We start from the raw sequence: 20848 nt of genomic DNA, 5'->3' as shown, positions 1-20848 counted from the left end.
TTATTTAAGAAGAAGTATCCAGAACTATCTACAATAATTCCAGCTTGGCTTCACTTTTTTTCTCTCTCCTTCCAACAGTGTTCCCATGGGACGATATAAAGGTTTAAGCAGGAAGTTATTTATGTGGGATGAGAGTTGGGTGTGGGTCTTCATTACACCCTTGGCCATTTGTAATGGAGACGTGGCCTAGTTTCCCATGCATGGCAGGTATAAATAAATATCGACTGTTGGGGTTTTCCAAAGCCTTCAGACAACAACTTTCACTCCAGAATTTTGATAATACTGTATCTGGTTGTTGCAACTGAGCTTTCTTCCAAGTTGTCGATTGCCTAATCTCAGAGCCAACGTAGCCAGCATTTTTTCCTCTCTCTCTCTCTAGGTCAATTGCTCAACCTATAGTGTAGGAAAATACCCAAATGAAATTAACTGAACCTGTTACAGAACCTAAATTACCTGTGGCCACACCTTCCTGAGCAATGCAATTGCATGTGTAAGGTAGGATCCAGTAGCAGCCACACTCGTGACTATTGGAGCAGTTTACATGCTGCAGCAACGGCAACAGCATTCTGCCCTGAACATTCAAGTTGCCATTCAGCTCAGAACATGGAGAGACTCTTGGCCCAGGAACAGAAAATGCCAGGGCCAGCCATACCCCAGCAGACTTCCTAATTTGGAGTGAAATGGCAATTTGCTTCCGGTCCTTTATCTTTTCTTTGATGCCACTTTTTGTGTCAGGTATGTGGTTATTTATGTTTGATTCCAGTTCGGAATAATGGGGCATGGTGCTGGGGGGGAAATTGCCTAGAACTAACTGTAACTTCCAGATTGCCTAGATTTTCTTTATACTGTATCTTAAAATGAGACTATTCTCCAAGTAACATTAATTGGTGAAATCTGTTAGGATATGTCCTAGGGAGAATGGGACTTTTCCTTCCTTCTTTTTATTCTTTGAAAATGCTGTTTGCTGTTTGTTTTATAGGGGTGAGGGTGTTGTTTTAGTTAGAGAGGGACTTCTCTTTTCTTTTTCACTTTTTATGTTTTATTTCATTTTACATACAGTCTTCACAACAGAAGACTTTACAACCCAAATAAACCAAAATACAAGCAAGAACATGACTCACATGTTTTAATTTGTACCATATTCTTCTCAGATTTCCTTATTTTACTGTTCATTAATATTAGTCTCCTTCTTTTGACTCCTTTTCTTGACCTCTTAAATCACATATACCGGTATATCTTTAATAATTTTCCAAATACTGCCCTATACCTCCCTCCCTCCCCCATGCTCGTAACTGCCCTTCACCCATGTGCGATCTTCTCTATATAATATTGATTCTTGTTGTGTTGACAGAGGTTTGTATTTGTTGTTCCATATATGTTATGCTGTTGGGACACGGGTGGCACTGTGGTCTAAACCACTGAGCCTAGGGCTTGCCGATCAGAAGGTCGGTGGTTCGAATTTTCGTGCGCTGCTCTGGTTCGCCAGAAGTGGCTTAGTCATGCTGGCCACATGACCCGGAAGCTGTACGCTGTCTCCCTCGGCTAGTAAAGCGAGATGAGCACCGCAACCCCAGAGTCATTCACGACTGGACTTAACTGTCAGGGGTCCTTTACCTTTTTATATGTTGTGTTATCGTCTTATATCCTTGCACACTTTAAATATTGCATATTAAATTTGAGCTCCAAAACCAAATCTTTTCATATATTCCTTTATGGGACTTTTCTGTGGTGTTGCTCCAATCAGTGGTGTGTGGTGAAATTGTCCGTAGGGGAACAGTTAGGGCCAGAGGTGCCAGCTTGCGAGGGGGAGGACACTGTGCATGTGAGCATTGTGCCTTCCTCCATAAGCCAGGCAGATGTTTCCCAGGCTTTGGGAAGGTAGCAGAAGGGATCTTGGACCTGTTGGAGCATCATGCCTTCCTCCCTAAGCCGGGCAAAAACTTCCCGGGCTTTGGGAAGGAGGTGCCAGGGGAACATTTAGGGGACTAGCCTAGTCCACTGACCGCACACCACTGACTCCAATTTTGGAAAACACTCTGCAGGGCGGTTTTACTTTTTGGCACTGGGTGTTAAAATTAGCCAGGCCTTTTAAATTGGTTTGATGACCCTCCCCACTTCTCTTACATCCCAAGAACTTTGATTTCTGTCTTAGCCTATGCAAATAAATGCATGTACACAAATGTTAAGACAGCAATAGCACATAGTCTATCCATTCATTTTCTTTGTTAATTAATACAGTACAGTGTAGGATGCATATGTTTTCCTTATTTTTTAAAGCCAAAGGCGTTCACTCTCAAAGAATTCTCCTTCATGTTAGAAGACACAGACCTAAAGGGACGGGTGGATAAAATCTTAAGCCATTGAGAATCTTTCAGTTTGCTTATAGGGTCCGTCTCTCACACCAGTTTCAAAGTAGTAAGTGAATAGAACTGGGATTGTATCAGTAGGGGATATATCACACAGACCCTGCCTTTCTGGGAGCTTGCTAAAGTTAGATGTTCATAAAGTGTCATGACTCTGTGGTTACCCCATGCCAATCTTTCAAGTGTTCCAGGAGTTGTGGTTTTGTAAGTGGCACATCGTTTTCATAACAGTGAAGCAGGCGATGGAGCCCTGCTTTGGAAAGAATAGTAGATACTGCTAAGTTATCTTGAAATTGTGATATATAAGGAAGCAGGATTTAGGGTGAGGAATCTCATTTCTTATACCATCTGCTCCATACCTCTATAGTACAACCTGTTAAAGAGTTATGTTCTTTATTGGAAAATAGAAAAATATATATACCTGGTATAAAATTATAAGTGCACAAAGTAAAATAAGACATGAAAAGAATAACAATTGTTAAGACACCTGTGTAAAAAAGAAAGAAAAAGGGGGGGGGGGACTTACAAATTTGCAAGGTTATTCTTGTACTTAACCTAATATCAACTCTCAGAACACTTAACAAACTAGTCCCCAGGGTTCTTTGGTGGAAGCCGTGATTGTTTAAAGTGGTGTGGTTACAAACTTTGTTGAAAAAGTTAAAAACAATTATCAAGCATAGAGTGTTGTCTTCAAGAACCAATACATGCACAGATGTTAAGTATTGTGTGCAGTCATCCACACTGCATCAAAACGGAAAATCTTTTACATTGCAGATTAAGCTCACATCCACAGGGTATACTTCAGTCTAGAGATTTAAGATAATTTCTCCATGGTGACAGAGATGGAAGGGAGATTACTATTATTAATAAATTATATAATTAACTATCTTTTCCAGGATTCTTCAGGGGAAGCCTTCACTTAAAAGTGGTATAATACTGCTTTAAATGATGGGGACCTTAAATGAGCAAAAAAACCACAACCCTGGTCTATAATGTATTTCTTTTATATATATGTGGTGCCTTTCTGCTTAGGTACCAAAGGCAGTTCACAATTGTAAAACACTAAAACAAAAAACAAAAAAATCCTATAAAATGGAGAGTGGCCAAAGTCTCCCAGGTCAACTGAAAGCTGATGGTAGGTTCTTCCTCCCCTGGGCTTCACTTCTGCCTTCCCTCAGGTCACACAGGTCTTCCCACTTCTGCCTTCCCTCAGGTCACACAGGTCTTAAATAGCCCCGAAGAATAGTACTGGTGCCCAGGTAGTTCCTTCAGACCATTGATGGTCCTTACAAGGAGCTGACGGCATGTGCTTCTTGGCCTGAGCTTCCTCAGAGCTATATCTCCTTGAGTACTAAAAAAAAAGAAAAAGTGGTATCTTCACAAACAGGAAGACAAGTTTGAGGGGAAATATCTGACCCATGCACATGACACGAGGAACCAAGTTAAAATGAATTGTACAGAAAGGCCCTCGGGCTACTCAATCCTCAAACAAGTGACGCACAAGATTTGGTGACTCCTTTCCGGCCTACACCTTGCAAAACAAAATTCCCCCACATATTCTTTTAGTTTGGTTTTAGCTAGGGCTTTTTTTTTCAGCCGGAACTGAGTTCCAGCACCTCTCAGGTGGGCACCATTGCCATTCTAAGAGAATGAGGGAGGTCTTCATGGTGTGTTCTCACACCTCTTTTTTTATTTTAAGAAAAATAGCATTGGTTTTAGCCATTAGCCATAACCAGTGCTTTTTCTGTGACCAGTACTCACTGGTACCGAGTCGCCTATTGCTTTTGCTGCCCATGTCAGCTATGTTGTGTTGACGCCTGTAATGCTTGTATCAAGATATGAGCCCTGGCGCCTCATTATTATTATTTAACCAGAAAGGCACTTGCCATAACAATATACTGCTGCACTCTCCCAGAGTTAGGAAGCTTCTGCTTTTGATTAGCCACATTTATCCATGTCGTTCAGACATGCAAATTATGGTTAGGTGCAAAGGACTCTTCCTTCTCCTTAATTGAACCTTTGATCCACCCACTGCTGTTTACACCGAGGGGCAAATGCTCTCCTGGCAGTGGCGTAGCGTGGGTTGTCAGCACCCGGGGCAAGGCAAGTAATTTGCACCCCCTAACCCGTGGATTTATGCCCCCTAACCCGTGGATTTGCACCCCCTAACCCTAACCCCCAGATGTTGCGCCCGGTGCGGCCGGCCCCCCTGCACCCCCTACGCTACGCCACTGTCTCTTGGAGATGGCAGGAATTAAACTTTCACATGTGAAGCATGTGCACAGTCCTCCTTATGAACATTATAAAACAAGCCAGCTTCAGTAGCTATGGTTTCAAGTCGACTTGTTTGAAGGTAATCATATTCCGGGATTTTTCAGCCAGAAAAACACTTCTTTTTCTAGAAAAATATCACTGATCGTAGTTCATGTTAACCGCAGTCCGTAAATCTAGACATCATCATTATCAGCCATCGTAGTGGTAGCGTTTTTCTTTCATAGTTCAATTTGAAAGAAAAAGGGCATCTGTCTGTGATGAGGCAATCCTGCCCCCAGGCTCGTAATCTAAGATACATAGCACACAAGGAAAGGTGGGGAGGAGGGGAATAGCAAGTACAGAAAACGAGTTCAGGCACTAGTTCGTAGTAACAGTTGTCTTGTTGCAACCAGCTGGAATGGAGAGATTTGAAGAGGAGGAGCCAAACATTGCTGACTGGTTGAAGGGTAGGCTCTGCCGTTCCATCTCTTCCTCTTCTGTAGCCTGATGGAATGAGTGCCATTGGCAGATGACAGCTGAGGGAAGGGTCTGATGAAGATGGTCTCTTAGCAGAGCTGATGGAGGTGCCCTGCAGCCCTAATCGGGGGGAAACTAAGCAAAAGCCCTTTTATGTACAGGAACTGATCTTTGAAACACAAGTGTGATTTCTACATAGGCAGCTGCCCAAATTCTCAGAGTGTGTCAAATAGCTAGAGCAGTGGTTCCCACCTGGTGGTCCATGGACCCCGTTCACAAAACAAAAACTTCAATAGGAATATCAAGAGTTTCAAAAGTAGGGATTCTGCAGTATTTAGCTAATTGGGAACCACTGATCTAGAGCATCTTTGACAGATGTTCATTATATATATATATAATCTCCAAGGTAGTGGATTCCACACCTTTCTCAGACAAATCTGGACATGAGCATGTCAGTCTGTATCCTGTTGACAGAGCAACCCAGCAGTAACAGTAACCTCTGCTCCTCCATAATAGCTCACAGAGCCAATTGTAACTTCTGGTTTTCTCTCTTTTTTGCATGTTGCTGGGTGATTCCTACACAAAGGTGTGTTACTGCCAGCTCCTCGGAACATCACGATCCTGTCCACTAATATGAAGCACTTTCTAGTATGGAGCCCAGTGACGGTGCCTGGAGCAGCTGTAAAATATTCCGTCGAGTTTCAAGGGTAACTTTTCTTCACACTGAGTCTAAACATGGAGTAACTATCACTGCTGACTTTTCTTTCTTTTTTAGGCTAGTATGTAAAGGACAAGACAGAAGAGTCTTAAATTATGTATGGTGTGAGGAAATGGATAATTAGAACACGGGGTTGGGATCATCCAATTAAGCTGAAGGGAACTTATTCACACCATTCAGTATTAAACTATGGTTTCCAAAATATATAGTTGATGTTTTTAAAAGGGTAATAATAATAATAATAATAATAATAATTTTTATTTATTTAAACCCCCCCTTCCCGGTTAAAAAACCGGGCTCAGGGCAGCTAACAACAAATTTTAAACACTTTAAAACACTTAATTATAAAAGCAGCATAAAATACGGTATAAAAACATGAATAACAATAAAAATCAAAAATCAATCAGATGCTGGAGGACAACAGTGGGATAGCCCTATTGCCCTCATGCCCTGGTTGTGGGCTTCCTGTAGGCATAAGGTTAGCTACTGTTAGGAGCAAGAACTTAGACTGGATAGGCCTTTGGTCTGACCCAGCAGGGATCTTATGACCCAAGCCAATGCAAGCTGTTGACTATCAGAGAGGGCCTATCCTGCTCCTTTGGCTGAGCTCTTGCAAAATTCCCTCACAGACTGGAACATGTAGTAGGGCCTAGGCCCAACCCACACATTCAGCCGAATAATGTGGTAAATATTCTGAGGTGGTCAAGTTGACTCTATTGCTGTGTACACACGACCAACTTGAAACACAGCCATGTCATTCTTTTTCTCAATAAGGATCTAAATTGGTTTCTTTTGGGGGTGGGGGAATGCATCAAAATGCATTATTTCATAAGAAACAACAGGATAGATTTGGAATGTGGCTGTTGTGGTGTGTACTCTGGTTCCTAAGTGGGAATGTACTGAATGTACAGAAGACATTCAGAAGACATCTTAAGGCAGCCCTGTTCAGGGAAGTTTTTAATATGTAATGCTGTACTGTTTTTAACACTGATTGGGAGCTGCCCAGAGTGGCTGGGGAAACTCAGCCAGATGGGCGGGGTATAAATAATAAATTATTATTATTATTATTATTATTATTATTATTATGAATGCAGAGTAAATGGGGTTGTGCACACAGCCTATGGTTCCAGACTATAAAGGAGGTGCCTTTGAATGTTCCCAAGCGTTAAAAATAAAACAAAATTCCTGCAAGTGAGAAAAAAGTAGACTATTGCGGAGAGAGGTTCTAGCCCAGCTTGCTCCCTCTTCCAGGTTTCTGCTTGCAAAGTATCCTTCAAAAATGTTATTACCCACTTCCAGTTTGGAGCAATACAACCCTTTCTATCCCCACATAACCCTAATGTGACATTCTGATGCATGTCTTTGGGCCCAAGCCATAGTTATTAAGTGGCGTTGCAGTAAACTAGCCCATGTGAGAAGGTTGGAAAGAATTGTATCTGCTACCAGACATGTCTGCCCTTGTGGGACTATTCACGTTGCAACACATGTGTGTGAGGGTTCCTAACAAATATTCTTTAAAACGTGCACAGAATATTTGCTTCGGGGTGGGGCGGGTCACCCTCAAGTGTACAGTGCGTAATTTGTACTCTGCTTTGATCTCAGTCTTCTATAACTCAACTGAGTAACACACTTTGCATACAGAAGCCCCCAGGTTCAATCCCTGTCATTTCCAGGTTTCTTCCTGGAGAGCTGCCACCAATAAGCATTAAGATTATTGAGTGAAGTAGGTCAGTGGCCCAATCGACCGCTTCAGTTGGCGGAATTGGCAATACTACACATAATACCTGTTCTTCATTTGTAAGAACTCAATTGTTTAGTGTGGCAGCGCCTACAGAACTCTCTGCCTATTGATATATCAAGCAGATGCCTTCACTGTACTATTTTCGGCACCCGCTAAAAACATTCATGTTTAGACATGCCTACCCAGATGCTTAGAAGGTTGAGGTAATTTTAATATCTGTTTCAGTATGTTAACTTCTGCATGTTTTAAAGCAGAGTCGTAATCTTTTCTCGATTTCACTGTTTCATCTTTTGTAAACCACTTTGAGGAGCTTTTCTTTACAATCAAGCGGTGTACAGATTTTATGTAATAAATGAGTACGAACCACTGCCTTCAGCAAAGCGTGTTGCATTCTTTCCCCTAATTTTTCTTCTTCTTCTTCTTCTTCCCCTCAGAGAATATGAGAGAGACTATGCCAACGACAGCTGGATTCCCATTGGAGAGTGTACGGGCATTAGTGTTACTCAGTGTGACATCACAGAAGACATTTCTGCCACTGTGCCGTACGATCTACGTGTCAGGGCAGGTGTGGGGACCAAGGCTTCGCACTGGGCCACTCTCAGCAGCTTCTTCAATCGTGTCACAAGTAAGTGCATTCACGTGCTCCTCTGTGATGCACATCTCACGCTGGGATCCTTAGAATAATGGTAGGTGCTAATGATCCCATTGGGGGACCTTGTTCCTACTGAGGTCAGTCCTGGGTGTCAGCAAACTGGCACTATTGAGCAGCTTAGCCAGGACCCGAGCAGCTTCTCCTGGAAAAGAGGAGATTGGATAGCCATCTTCAAATATCTCAAGGACTGTCACATGGAAGAGGGAACAAGCTTGTTTTCTCCTGCTCTGGAGGGTAGGACTCGAACCAATGGCTTCAAGTTACAAAAAGGAGATTCCGACTAAACATCAGGAAAAGCTTTCTGACATTAAGAGCTGTTCAACAGTGGAATGGTTTCCCTCAGGAGGTGGTGGACTCTTCTTCCTTGGAGGTTTTTAAGCAGAGGTTGGGTGGCCATCTGCCATGGATGCTTTAGCTGAGATTCCTGCATTGCAGGGGGTGGACTAGATGAGGCTTGGGGTCCCTTCCAACTATACAATTATTTGATTCTATAAACCTGCCTGGATCCCACTGAAGCAGACTCATGCCCTGCCCTCTCCTCCTTCAAAGCTGAGGAAGGCAGCTTTGAGTTGCAGTTTTAAATTTCTCACAATGCACTGGAGCACTCGATGTACATATAGCATCACTCCAGGGCACTTTGTGAAATCTGAATGGCAGCTCAAGTCTGCCTGCCACTCTCGGCAGGTAAGCTCTTGACTGAGTTGGGAAACCAACAGCATTTTGCTGTGGGACACTCCTCCCCACAAACTTGGTCCTGATTAAGGTGATAAAACTGTGTGTGTGAAACAATTGAACGTACACAGGTTGGGGCCTACATAGGGTGCCAACTTAGTTAAAATATTGGGGGAGGGGAGAGATAAGGGCTTTCCCGCATAATCAGTCATATGATGCTGTGCATGGACACCATTGCACTGGCAATGCCCATCAACTTTAGGGCCCCCCGGCCCCCTCAAATATTTTATTGTGGTAGGCTGAACAGACCTCAGCCCCTAGGATTTGGCTCCTGTGGGCCTACGTAATGGTGGGCTGCCTCACCATTGGATCTAATGACTTAGGGATTTTCCTGTGGAGAATTACAGCAAGTGCAGTTCTCCCCAGTTCTCTGCTTTAATTTGATGGAATTTGCCACGGTTGAGGCGGAAAATCTGTTTTGAATCCCATGGCTCAGCCTTCCACAAATGTGAGGTCGTAATAAAAACGGGTTTGGAGCAAGTGAGTTTCCGCCAGCACATTTAACCTAATAAACACACATCTGTCCATGGAGGCGCAGGTCAGTTCTGTATCCAGGGCAGCTGTCTACCAGCTCCACCTGGCACGCAGGCTGAGACCCTACCTGCCCGCGGACTGTCTCGCCAGAGTGGTGCATGCTCTAGTTATCTCCCGCTTGGACTACTGCAATGCACTCTACGTGGGGCTACCTTTGAAGGTGACCCAGAAACTACAACTAATCCAGAATGCGGCAGCTAGACTGGTGACAGCCGCCAAGACCACATAACGCCGGTCTTGAAAGACCTACATTGGCTCCCAGTACGTTTCCGAGCACAATTCAAAGTGTTGGTGTTGACCTTTAAAGCCCTAAACGGCCTCGGCCCAGTATACCTGAAGGAGCGTCTCCACCCCCATCGTTCTGCCCGGAGGCTGAGGTCCAGCGCTGAGGGCCTTCTGGCAGTTCCCTCATTGCGAGAAGCAAAGCTACAGGAAACCAGGCAGAGGGCCTTCTCGGTAGTGGCGCCCGCCCTGTGGAACGCCCTCCCATTAGATGTCAAAGTAATAAACAACTACCTGATATTCAGAAGACATCTTAAGGCAGCCCTGTTCAGGGAAGTTTTTAATGTATGACATATTAGTGTATTTTTGGTCTTTGTGGAAGCCGCCTAGAGTGGCTGGGGAAACCCAGCCAGATGGGCGGGGTACAAATAATAAATTATTATTATTATCTAGAAGTATGGATTCCAGCTCAGAAAATGCGACTTCCAGACAAAGTTGTTTCCAAAATTTGACAGTTGATGCAGCATTTTTCAACTCTTACTTTTAGTTTTTTGCCCTATCTGGAAAGGAAGCCAGGACTCCCTTTTCTTTATCAGTTGATGTGTAGGAGTGAAATTCAAGAGTACAAGCTGGTCAGATGCTTCCGATTCTATCTGCCTGAATTACCATTCTCTATGCAATTCATAAAGGCATGCTGTATTTTGGATGGTATAGTCTCCCTTCGAATCTAGACAGAACTGGTTTGTCCTTCCTTCTTCTGTAGCTATTGCTGGTACTATTACTGTAGATGACGCCTGCAGGCAAAACTGATAACTCAGCAGCCCAAGAAACATTTCAAGTCTATGCAAGATTGCTAAATGCCTGGCCCTGATGGTGGAATCCAGTTTCCACTCCCAACTTAGCCCTGAGGGGTTTCTACTAGAAAAACAAGAAGGAATCGGAGAAAACAGGTGACAGATTCAAGATGGTACCTAAAGATTTGTGAATCAGCATGAGAGCACCTCACAAACTCAGTACATCAGCACTGAACATAAAGCTGTAAGCTTCTGCTCAACTGGATCACTTTGGGCAATACTATACATTCCATAGACTGGGACCACAAATGAGATAACCACATTGAATGCAAATTTTGCACAGAATGCACTGTAAGGACTAAAGCAGATGAAATGTTTGAGATTCATGAATGGATCTTCTCTCTTTTAATCGGATCAACTGAAGTAGGGTAAGATTGAGTAGGACCACAGCATTGGGGTGGGGAGGGGAGATACTTAATGAGTATATGCCAAATACCCATCTGATCTCCTTTTAAGTTCAGAACATTTTGGAAATTCCAAGTTAGGCTGGCGGCCTCCAATATGGTGTTCATGGGGACCTGCCAAGGTCCCTCTCTGCCCTCCATTATTTATATTGCATTGTGTTGTTATTTAAACCAAGGTGATGCTGTGCCTGGCTACAAAGCATATGGTAAGCATCCAGAAATGCCATCTTACCTCCTTTTCCTCATAAAGCCCCTGTCCCGTCCCATCTCCCCTGGCAGATTTGCCTGCTTTTTTCTGTTTGTTTGGGGTGTGTATATTTGTCTTTTTTTTCTTTTCTTTGGTATGGGAACGTTTGGAAGTTGCATTTTCCCCCTTATTGTCTGATTTTTGTTTTGGGATGTGTATTGGTATTGGGACTGAGGTGCTTTTTGAGGGGTGGGGTTCCTGAGCATTGACAGTTTTTGTTCTATGAAATGGGTATTTTGTGATGCTCACAACAGTTTCTTAGATTTCCAAATGTTTCCCTAGGCTCAGAAAAGGTTGGGGACCCCTGCTTTAGGCTGTTCCACAGCATATTGATCCTTGTTTCTCCTGAGCTGGGATGCGAGATTCATGTATGGTCCCATGATGGATATGATTCTGTCGTTTTCACAGCCTCCCTCATTCCACCTATGTTGACTGTCACAGCTGATGGATATCATTTGCTAGTGGAACTTGAGCGTCTAGGACCTGCCTTTGAATTCTGGATATATTACTGGAAGAAGGGCCAAGGGCACAAGGTACGTTTTGGTCTTATATCTGGCCTGAGAATGCAGGAACAAAAGAGAAGAAAGTTCTCTTGCATTACATGGACAAGATCAAATGCATTGATGAGGAACCTGTGGCCTTCCATATGTTATTGGACTTCCACCAGCCCTAGCCAGCATAGGCCATGATCAGAGTTGTTGTAGACCATCAATGTCTGGAGGACCACAGGTTCCACATCCCTGGTCTAGAAGTTAGGTTAGGCTATCCTGAAGCTCGGCCAAAAACTCTGAACGTTATTATGATGGAGAAGCACAGAAAACGATCCACAAGGAGACTTCACTTTAGTCCTTCCTAATTCCATTTTTCTTCTTGCTATATACTGTTGCCTGATGGTGTATGCAATCTCTTTGATTCCTACTTGCTGTGATGCAAACATCCTAAGTGGGAACAGACTGTTTAAAAGATGGCCTTCTCCCAGTGAGTCTGCCTGGCCACAACAATAAACCGGAGGATCTGTTTTATATTTAATCACCATAGGAGGTCAGAATGGCTGTGGCGCAGGGTATGACCTTTTCAGTTGTGGAACCCAAGGTGCAGAAAGCTCAGGGATCTGCATGTCTTAAAAGACTCTTTATCAATAAGTTTAAAGATCAGCTTGCAAAAAGTGCAAGGGCCTGCACTGAGAGGCTTTCTCAGTTGCTCCTTCGCAGTGAAACAGAAATTAATGCAAGGACTTTGAAGCTGGCTCAGTTGTAGATGGGCAGCCAGTACAGAGGTTTTAACAATGGTATCACATGTTGCCAGCCATGTGCCCCCATCAGCTGTATGGCCAGTGCATTATGCACAAGCTGGAACTTCTGTACCAGGGCCAAGGGCAATGATCTCAATTAAAATCACCTTAACCACAGAGCCTAGGACTTGCCGATCAGAAGGTCGGCGGTTCGAATCCCTGCGACGGAGTGAGGTCCCATTGCTCGGTCCCTGCTCCTGCCAACCTAGCAGTTCAAAAGCACATCAAAGTGCAAGTAGATAAAAAGGTACCGCTCCAGCGGGAAGGTAAACGGCATTTCCGTGCGCTGCTCTGGTTTGCCAGAAGCGGCTTAGTCATGCTGGCCACATGACCTGGAAGCTGTACGCCAGCTCCCTCGGCCAATAAAGCGAGATGAGCGCCTCAACCCCAGAGTCGGTCACGACTGGACCTAATGGTCAGGGGTCCCTTTACCTTTACCTTTATGCCCTGCTGCAGTTAGCTTTAGAAAAAAAGTTCAATTTGGATTAAACCTTCCCTTCCCTACACTCTGCTATCCCAGTGAAAATTGCTTCTTCCACTAACCTAGTATTACATTTTTTTTAAAGACATTGTTGCTATCTATGCAATTGAAGTAATGTCTAGTTTGGCAGCTGCTCAGCTTACCTACAAAGAAATCAGAAAACAATTTACTTGGTAGCTTTCAGAACCTTTGGTCCTTCCCTATACAATGGAACCTGGGTTAATCTCTTATTTCAGTTGTCTTGTACTATAACAATTTAACTTCCTACACCTCCCTAATTGCCCAGAATTTCTTACAACTGCCTAGAAATAAAAGGGGTGGGGAGTGCGGAGATCTAACTTGAATTTGCTTGCAGGCATTCCTATTTATATTTCCCTGAGACGGTTTTTTAATGAGTGCCTCTGAAAGTATCTGAAAGCAAAATGCGAAAATAACCAGAAATTCAAAAAGCCAAATTTGCATTCTGAAATCTTGCAGAATTTTCAAATTTGTGAACAGTTTTTGTTTTGGCTCTAGTATTTGTGCACCTTGTCTTAGGCATTTGGCTGCATTACAGAAATGGGCTGTGGTGGTTCTTCTTGTTTAGCAATGGAGTTCATTAATATTTGGGTGTCAGAGTGGGTGACCAAACAGGATCTCATGCCAAAGCAAAGAACAGACCAGTTAATCAAATATAGGGGTGGGGAACCTGTGGCCCTCCAGGTGTTGTTGGACTCCAACTCACCTCAGCCCAAATCAGGACGATCAATGAACAGGGATGATAGAAGTTGTAATGCAATAAAGTCTGGAGGAGGGATGGAGGAGAAATTCCATTCAGTATGCATTTAAAGCAGAATCTATCAAATTTGTGCATTCCAAAACAACATGTGAACAGAAACATAGATATCTTTCAAAATTTGCTCTTATCAGAATTTTCTGATGTTCTCCAAATGATTTTTACAAAAATGCATATATTAGGTAAAAGTATGCATAAAAACAAAGACACCAGTGAAAATAACATACAAAAATACATTATATTAGGGGGAAAGTGTTTGTACATTAGTTTGTGCTGCATATAAAATTAAGTTCAATAGGATAAATTTGTGCTTAAATGCTGAATTTTCATGAAGATTGTTTAAAATATAAAATGTGCATTTCAGACTGGCAAAATGAGAACCCAAGAGAACCAAAATTCACAGAACTTTCCATCTCTAGTCTGAACAGCTATATCAGGCATCCCCAAGCTTTGGCCCTCCAGATGTTTTGGACTATAATTCCCATCATCCCTGACCACTGGTCCTGTTAGCTAGGGATCATGGGAGTTGTAGGCCAAAACATCTGGAGGGCCGCAGGTTGGGGACGCCTTAGCTATATGTTCCCATTACCTGATCAAATGCAACTGATTTCACCCTAGGTGTATCGCAAAGTGGTGAAAGACAGCAGCACTACCTTACATATGGACACCATGGAAGCTGGTACTGAATACTGTGTTAAAGCCCAGACCTATGTTGAAGCCATAAACCGGAGCAGCAATTTCAGCCAGGTGCAGTGTGTGAGGGCCGAAGGTAAGAACAACAAAGATACTCTCCTTTCCAGACATGGTTCTCCACTGCTGGGGGGCCAGGGCAGATAAATCTAATAAAAACTTGAACATTTGTGACACCTTTGTTAGACTTACAGGGTGGGCGATTTCAAAAGTCTATATAAGGGCTTGCGTACCATTGTTCAGGGTTATCCTCCCTCCTGCATGTGGTGAGTGGGGACGCTTGAATAAAGATCAGGCTTACTAGCCACTTTGCTTCTCAATATACTCTGGTTGGCCTCTGTTATTTTCTCCTACCGATAGAGAACCCACTTAAGGACTCTATATGGGCTCCGGAATATCCCATAATGGAAAGGGAGCACTGCTTCCCTTTACTTCACTGTTTCACATTACTCTTCTTCAGAACAGTGCAAAGCCATTTAAACACAATGTGCAGCAGTGGCAATTATATCAATTCCCAGATGCTTTTCACCTCAGAGCCCCTCATTGTGGTTTTCTGCCTTCTTAGCAACTACAGACTCTTTTTTGTCTCCAGCAGGCAAAGCCATATTGGTCACCTTCGCCCCACTCTTCTTGGTTATCTCTGTTGTGACTCTTTTGGCCCTTCTTTGGGTTGCCTGGAAAACATGTCAGATCTGCCAGTATTCCTGCTGCCCGAACGAGAGCCTGCCAGACACTTTGGTAAGATAAGAAATGGTTTGGAGTACTGTATTGAGGTTGTGCCTTAACACTTCCAGAAAAGGTAGATGTGCCCTGCTTTTAAAAGCCATGGGTTGAAGCTTGGCGCTTATACTGTGCCTGTTACCCGGGCAAGTTATTAGAATGCATAAGAGCAGCAATCAGTCTGGCTGCAGACACATGACCATACCTTTTAAAATCACATTTCTCTCCCTCCCCGCCTCAATGAATTCTGGGCATTGTTGTTACAGGTTGCTGAGAATTGTAATTCTGTGAGGGATAAACCACATTGCCCAGAATTCTTTGTAGGGAGGAGTGTTCTTTGAATGTGCACATAACCTTGAAATGACAAAAGTCAGATCATTGAGGTACTCGGATGTGTAACTGAAGGGATAATGCTGTACGGGTTACAGGTAGCCCAATGTGTTTAAAGCTATGTAACTATATTTGCCTTTGTGCTTGTTGAACCCAACACTGGAGCAACTTAGTGAGCTATCAGGTAGAACCCTACCTGTGCTCTTCTCCCCTCATAGTTTCACCATGAAGAGGGCTAGATACTTAACTTTTAAAATTAAAAAGCTGAACACTGGGAATGCAGGGTGGAATATCACTTAAAGCTGGGGTGGGCAATACTGTGGCTCTTGAGAAATTGTCCAGCTTCCACTGTCCCTGATCCTGACCATTGGCCATGCTGGCTGGGGCTGATGGAAGCCCATAAACAACTGGAGGAAGCCAGGTTCCTCATTTCTGCCTAAGGGAATCAGACTTACACAGGCCCTCTTATGGATACAGCCCTGAGCACTGCTTTGAACACTGAGCTTTGCAATACTAACCCAGTACCTCCATCCCTCTGCATTGGTGAAGTAAATGCTCTTCCATCTTTTCCCCATTACTGTATGTTTTTTCCCCTCCCCCCCCTCTTTTCCAGAAAGTAACAGAATCACCTGCTAGGCTACTAAATTACAGGGAAGAGGAGACGGAGAAATGTGATGAGTCTGTGCAAGTGCTACCCCCTGAAGAGCTTCTCCGCTTTTGGATTCATGAAACTCTTTAATATCACACCAAGGACACAATCTGCAAGATGAGACTGCAGTGCTGCTCTCCTTTTTGCCTCTCTGAGTAAGGCACACACACACACAGCGTGCACACACACACAGGTAGCTTTCCTTTCCTAACAACACAAAGACAGAAAATTGAGGATTTGCTTTCTTCAAAGGGAAGGGCATCATGTGGCCAGCAAGACGGGTTCCGGCGCTGAGGGTTTCACAGAGAGGGCTGGAGCCGACCCAATCATCCTTGTCTGACAAGAGAACAGCAGCCAAGCTCATGGATAGCCACAGAGGCTGTGATCCTAGCTGCTTGTCATCATCTGCTTAGCTGAGAGTTAAAAGACCTTGGGCTGATTGCAATGTGCTGGGTTTGCTTTTTAACATAAAGGTGTGGTGCTAGAAGGAGATGCAATTCAAATCCATGTTGATTTTGCAGAACAGGAGCAAGGAGCAGCAGGTTCGAATTCAGTGCTACTTAGCGGTAGCAGCTAGAACACATGTTTTTAGTCAGAAGGTTCTAAGTGCAATATCTGGCACCTCTGTTCAAAAGGATCAGTTAGAAGATGGTGTGAAAAATCCTGAATGCCAGAGCAGACAATACTGGAAAAGACTGACCTGGTACAGTGGTACCTCAGGTTACATACGCTTCAGGTTACATACGCTTCAGGTTACAGATTCCGCTAACCCAGAAATAGTGCTTCAGGTTAAGAACTTTGCTTCAGGATGAGAACAGAAATTGTGCTCCGGCGGCGCGGCAGCAGCAGGAGGCCCCATTAGCTAAAGTGGTGCTTCAGGTTAAGAACAGTTTCAGGTTAAGTATGGACCTCCAGAACAAATTAAGTACTTAACCTGAGGTACCACTGTACAAGGAAACTTCCTATGTTCCTCCTAGTCAAAGATCTCACCTAAATAAATATTTTTCACATATATTTTTCAATCATAGCCCTAAGCTACAGTTAACTTTAACTCTGAGATTTTTGTAATAAGACCATTTCTTAAACTACAGTCTCAAATTAGCTTATTTCCAGGGCCATCTTAAGCATATGCGGCGCCGGGGTGCAAAGATCCACCCGCCACCCCCAATTGCCCAAAGTTGCCTCAGCGCCTCACCGGCTGGCTTGCTTGCTCCCGAACTCGCGGCGCAGAGCCACCCACAACAGAGGAGCCCTCCGTGGCGCTCCAACCGATGGGTGGGCTCTTCCTCGGACTCCAACTCTCGGGCCCCCGACTCTTGGCCTGGCGCCCCTGAGAGCCTGGTGCCTATGGTTAAGACGGCCCTGCTTATTTCAACACTGTTTAACCACAGATTGTCAGGTTTGGGCAACATGTGATCAGAGGCGGAGCTAGCTGCTCTGGCACCCGTGGCGAGCGCCACCTGCAGCAATGTCACCCCCGCTCAGGGATGACACCCAGGCAAGCTGCACCTACCACACACCCCTTCCTCCGCTAGTGCATGTGATTTAATTTTTAAAAAATATAAGCAAAAGCTTCCAAATTCCTCCTCATGTCTGCACTGGAAGAGAGGTGCACAAACCTGAGGTTTGTTGAGGCTCCTTCTTGTTACACTAAACTATGGCTTAGTATTATGTTTGAACTAGCTCAATGAGAGAAGGTCCTCACTTAATGTAGGCATTTCAGAATTTTACACAGAGTTCAACAACACATGGGTTGTCTGCCTTGCATTCAGGAACTACTGTGCTTTTCCAGCTTAGTTCTAACTTACTGAAAGTTGTTTACTTCCAGTGCCTAATCTGATTGGGTTAAACTTGGCCACATCTTACTTAAATGGATTAAATCACTTGTTGTGGAACTAGTTTGCTGCTTGAAAAACATTCAATTTCTGGGCCAGGTTTTAAAGTAAGACATATAACAAGTTTTGCATTATTTTGGTGGATTTTTTTTTAACTATACAAAGCATTGGAAGGCTTGGGAAATATTTTTAAATACTGAAACATGCATAATTGTTTTTATGTAGTTACATATGATTACTATTTAAGTTCAAAAAGTTACCTTACAAAAGTTATGGTATCCTGAGTACTGCAACTCTGTGTAAAAGCCTATGCATTCCCAATGTTAGCCATAAATTATAGAAATATCTGGAAAGCAAAACAATGTTTTGCATGTATATTTTATAGTCCTCAGAGGTGCTATGCCAGTAATAAGGCGTGCAGGAAGATATCATGTAACACAGCAATGCTGATGCATAGGATTGGGGTGGGACAGGGAAAAGAACACAGAGCACCTAATTATCTTGGCATGGAATTTTAATCCAGTCCCAACTCAGCCGTACAGCAAAATCTGACATAACCAGACTGTGAAGTGATGATGTTACAAAACTAGATTAGGATTGCCACACTTTCCCCTGGCAAAACCTATGTCCCTTTTAAGAGCTGAACAAAAATGTAGAAATCTAACCAAGTTCTTTACTACTTACCTATGCAAGGAAAAACTGCAGTGGATGAATTTCACATAACCTTTGTCCAGCAAAAAGACAGAAATTTATCAGTTTCAGGGAGAGGATAAGGGAAACAGTGGTTGTGGCTCCTTACTTTCAACTCCTTGCAGTTGTAGTTTCTGTAGTTAAGAAAAGAGAGGAGTAAAGTATCCTGAGCAGAACCACTATGAGCCTTCCTCTCTTGTTTGATAGCTGGTTTTTGAAGGAATATAACTTACTGGCAACTGGGACGTGGGTGGCGCTGTGGTGTAAACCACTGAGCTTTGGGCTTGCCGTTCAGAAGGTCAGCGGTTTGAATCCCCACGATGGGGTGAGCTCCTGTTGTTCGGTCCTTTACCTTTACTTTACTGGCAAAAGAAGTAAGTTTACTTATTAAATTTTGTTATGATTTTTGGAACCTGGACCTAATAAAAAACATAAGCACAGCATATGTAGATTGTCACTGGCTAATCGTAACATGGAACATCTGTATGTAAATCTTATCTGTTTGCATGACTGTAACATACATCTGACCTATATCACACAGAAAACATAAAAAATTCAATGTGGCATTATAATGCTGTGGTCAAAGTTATTACATATATTAGAAGAGACGATATGTTTAACTTCATAGCGCTGGGAAATGTGTAATTTTTTTTTTAATAGATGCCCTGGCAGCAGTCTTCATCCTCTCCAACTTGTTTGAAGACCTCAGTTTTGTTATTTCCAAGAGTTCTCTTTTACAGCAACAGTTGTGAAAAAGGCAGATTCCATGCCAGGAAAGGAGTTAAGAAAGGAGTTGCCGTTATATGGGGCAACCACAGTTGGAATACTGTGTACAGTTCTGGTTGCCTCACCTCAGAAAGGATATTGTAGAGTTGGAAAACTTTTAAGAGGGTGGAGCAACTCCCCTATGAAGCATTTGGGACTTCTTAGCTTAGAGAAAATGTAAGGATTGGAGTTTGCTGCATTATGATTGAAGTTTATTAAAATCATGCATGGCATAGGGAAAGTGGACCCAGATGTTTTTTGTATCTCATGACACCACAACCCATGAACATTCAATGAAGCTGAATGTTGGGAGGATTCAGATGAAAGTACCTCTTGCAGATTTCCTACGAACGTCTGGTTAGCCGCTGTGAGAACAGGATGCTGGACTAGATTACCATTAGTGTGGCTCAGCAGCGTCTAATGCTTTAATATTTCCCCATCTGCTGTGGCAAATTCTGCTCCTAATTAGGCCCCCACCTCATACCCTCCCAAATTTCTCCAGTGAAAATAAGGACATCCTATTCCATCACAATAATTTTACTATTTATACCCTGCCCATCTGACCGGGTTGCGCCAGCTACTCTGAGCGGCTTCCAACATAATAAAACATTAAAGAACTTCCCTATACAGGGCTGCCTTCAAATATCTCAGGCATTGGATAACTCCATACCTTCCAACCTTTACCTAATGAAAATAGCGACATTGTGGCGAAGGGGCTTGAATAACTCAGAGAACCTATGAGCTATGCCATGCAGGGCCACCCAAGACGGACAGGTCATAGCTGAGAGTTTAGACTAAATGTGATCCACCTGGAGAAGGAACTGGCAATCCACTCCAGTATTCTGCTAAGAAAACTCCATGGACATTAGAAAGGAGAGGCTTTGAGAAGACAGTGAGTGTTTCCAAGGCATGCTCTAGTTCATGGGGTCATGGAGTGCAGAAGACGATTAAACAACAACAAAGGGAAAGTGGGACATTCCAGGATCAAATTAGAAACTCGGATGACTACTGTAAATTCGGGGCTGTCCCTGGAAAATAGGGACACTTGGGAGCGTCTGCCATCCATTGTTAAAATGGCGAAGAAAAAGGGGAGTTCACACTTCTGTTTGTTTGCTCAGGAGAGCAGGAGTAAATCACTGAATCTCTCACTCTGGATCAATTAAAAATCCTAATTAACGTTCAGCGGCTATAATCAAACTACTCATTACTATGTGCATTAACTCGTTTTATTATCCATGTATGCCTCCTTGCGCTCACTGATATAATAATAAAATCATAGTAATATAATAAAATTCAAATCCCAGGCTTTCCCAGGTCAAGCCTTTTGCACTGTGTGTGTGTGTGTCCCCGTAACTGTGCCCGCTTCCAGCTCAACCTTAACCCCCGGGTGAAAAGAATAAAGAAAAACCAGCTACGAGTCGCCCT

At 43.4% G+C, this 20848-nt stretch overlaps 1 protein-coding gene across 2 annotated transcripts; it reads left to right on the top strand.

Moving 5' to 3' along the window:
- The first annotated feature begins 485 nt into the window (after positions 1 to 485).
- IL20RB (interleukin 20 receptor subunit beta) lies at positions 486 to 18032 on the top strand. Of its 2 annotated transcripts, none has more exons than XM_083750958.1 (7): positions 486 to 735; positions 5680 to 5800; positions 7987 to 8177; positions 11606 to 11730; positions 14363 to 14513; positions 15030 to 15172; positions 16098 to 18032. In XM_083750958.1, exons 1-7 carry the CDS (start codon positions 681 to 683, stop codon positions 16221 to 16223), a joined length of 912 nt encoding a protein of 303 aa, XP_083607084.1. In that variant the 5' UTR covers positions 486 to 680; the 3' UTR covers positions 16224 to 18032. The 2 variants fall into 2 exon arrangements, with proteins under 2 accessions (XP_083607084.1, XP_083607083.1); XM_083750957.1 differs by having other exon boundaries at positions 490 to 735; positions 15027 to 15172.
- The last annotated feature ends 2816 nt before the right edge of the window (positions 18033 to 20848 follow it).

This window comes from Podarcis gaigeae (assembly GCF_964106915.1).
Source record: "Podarcis gaigeae genome assembly, chromosome: 8".
NCBI lineage: Eukaryota > Metazoa > Chordata > Lepidosauria > Squamata > Lacertidae > Podarcis > Podarcis gaigeae.
Note: the sequence above shows the minus strand (reverse complement) of the source record. Positions and strands in the feature narration are given on the sequence as shown.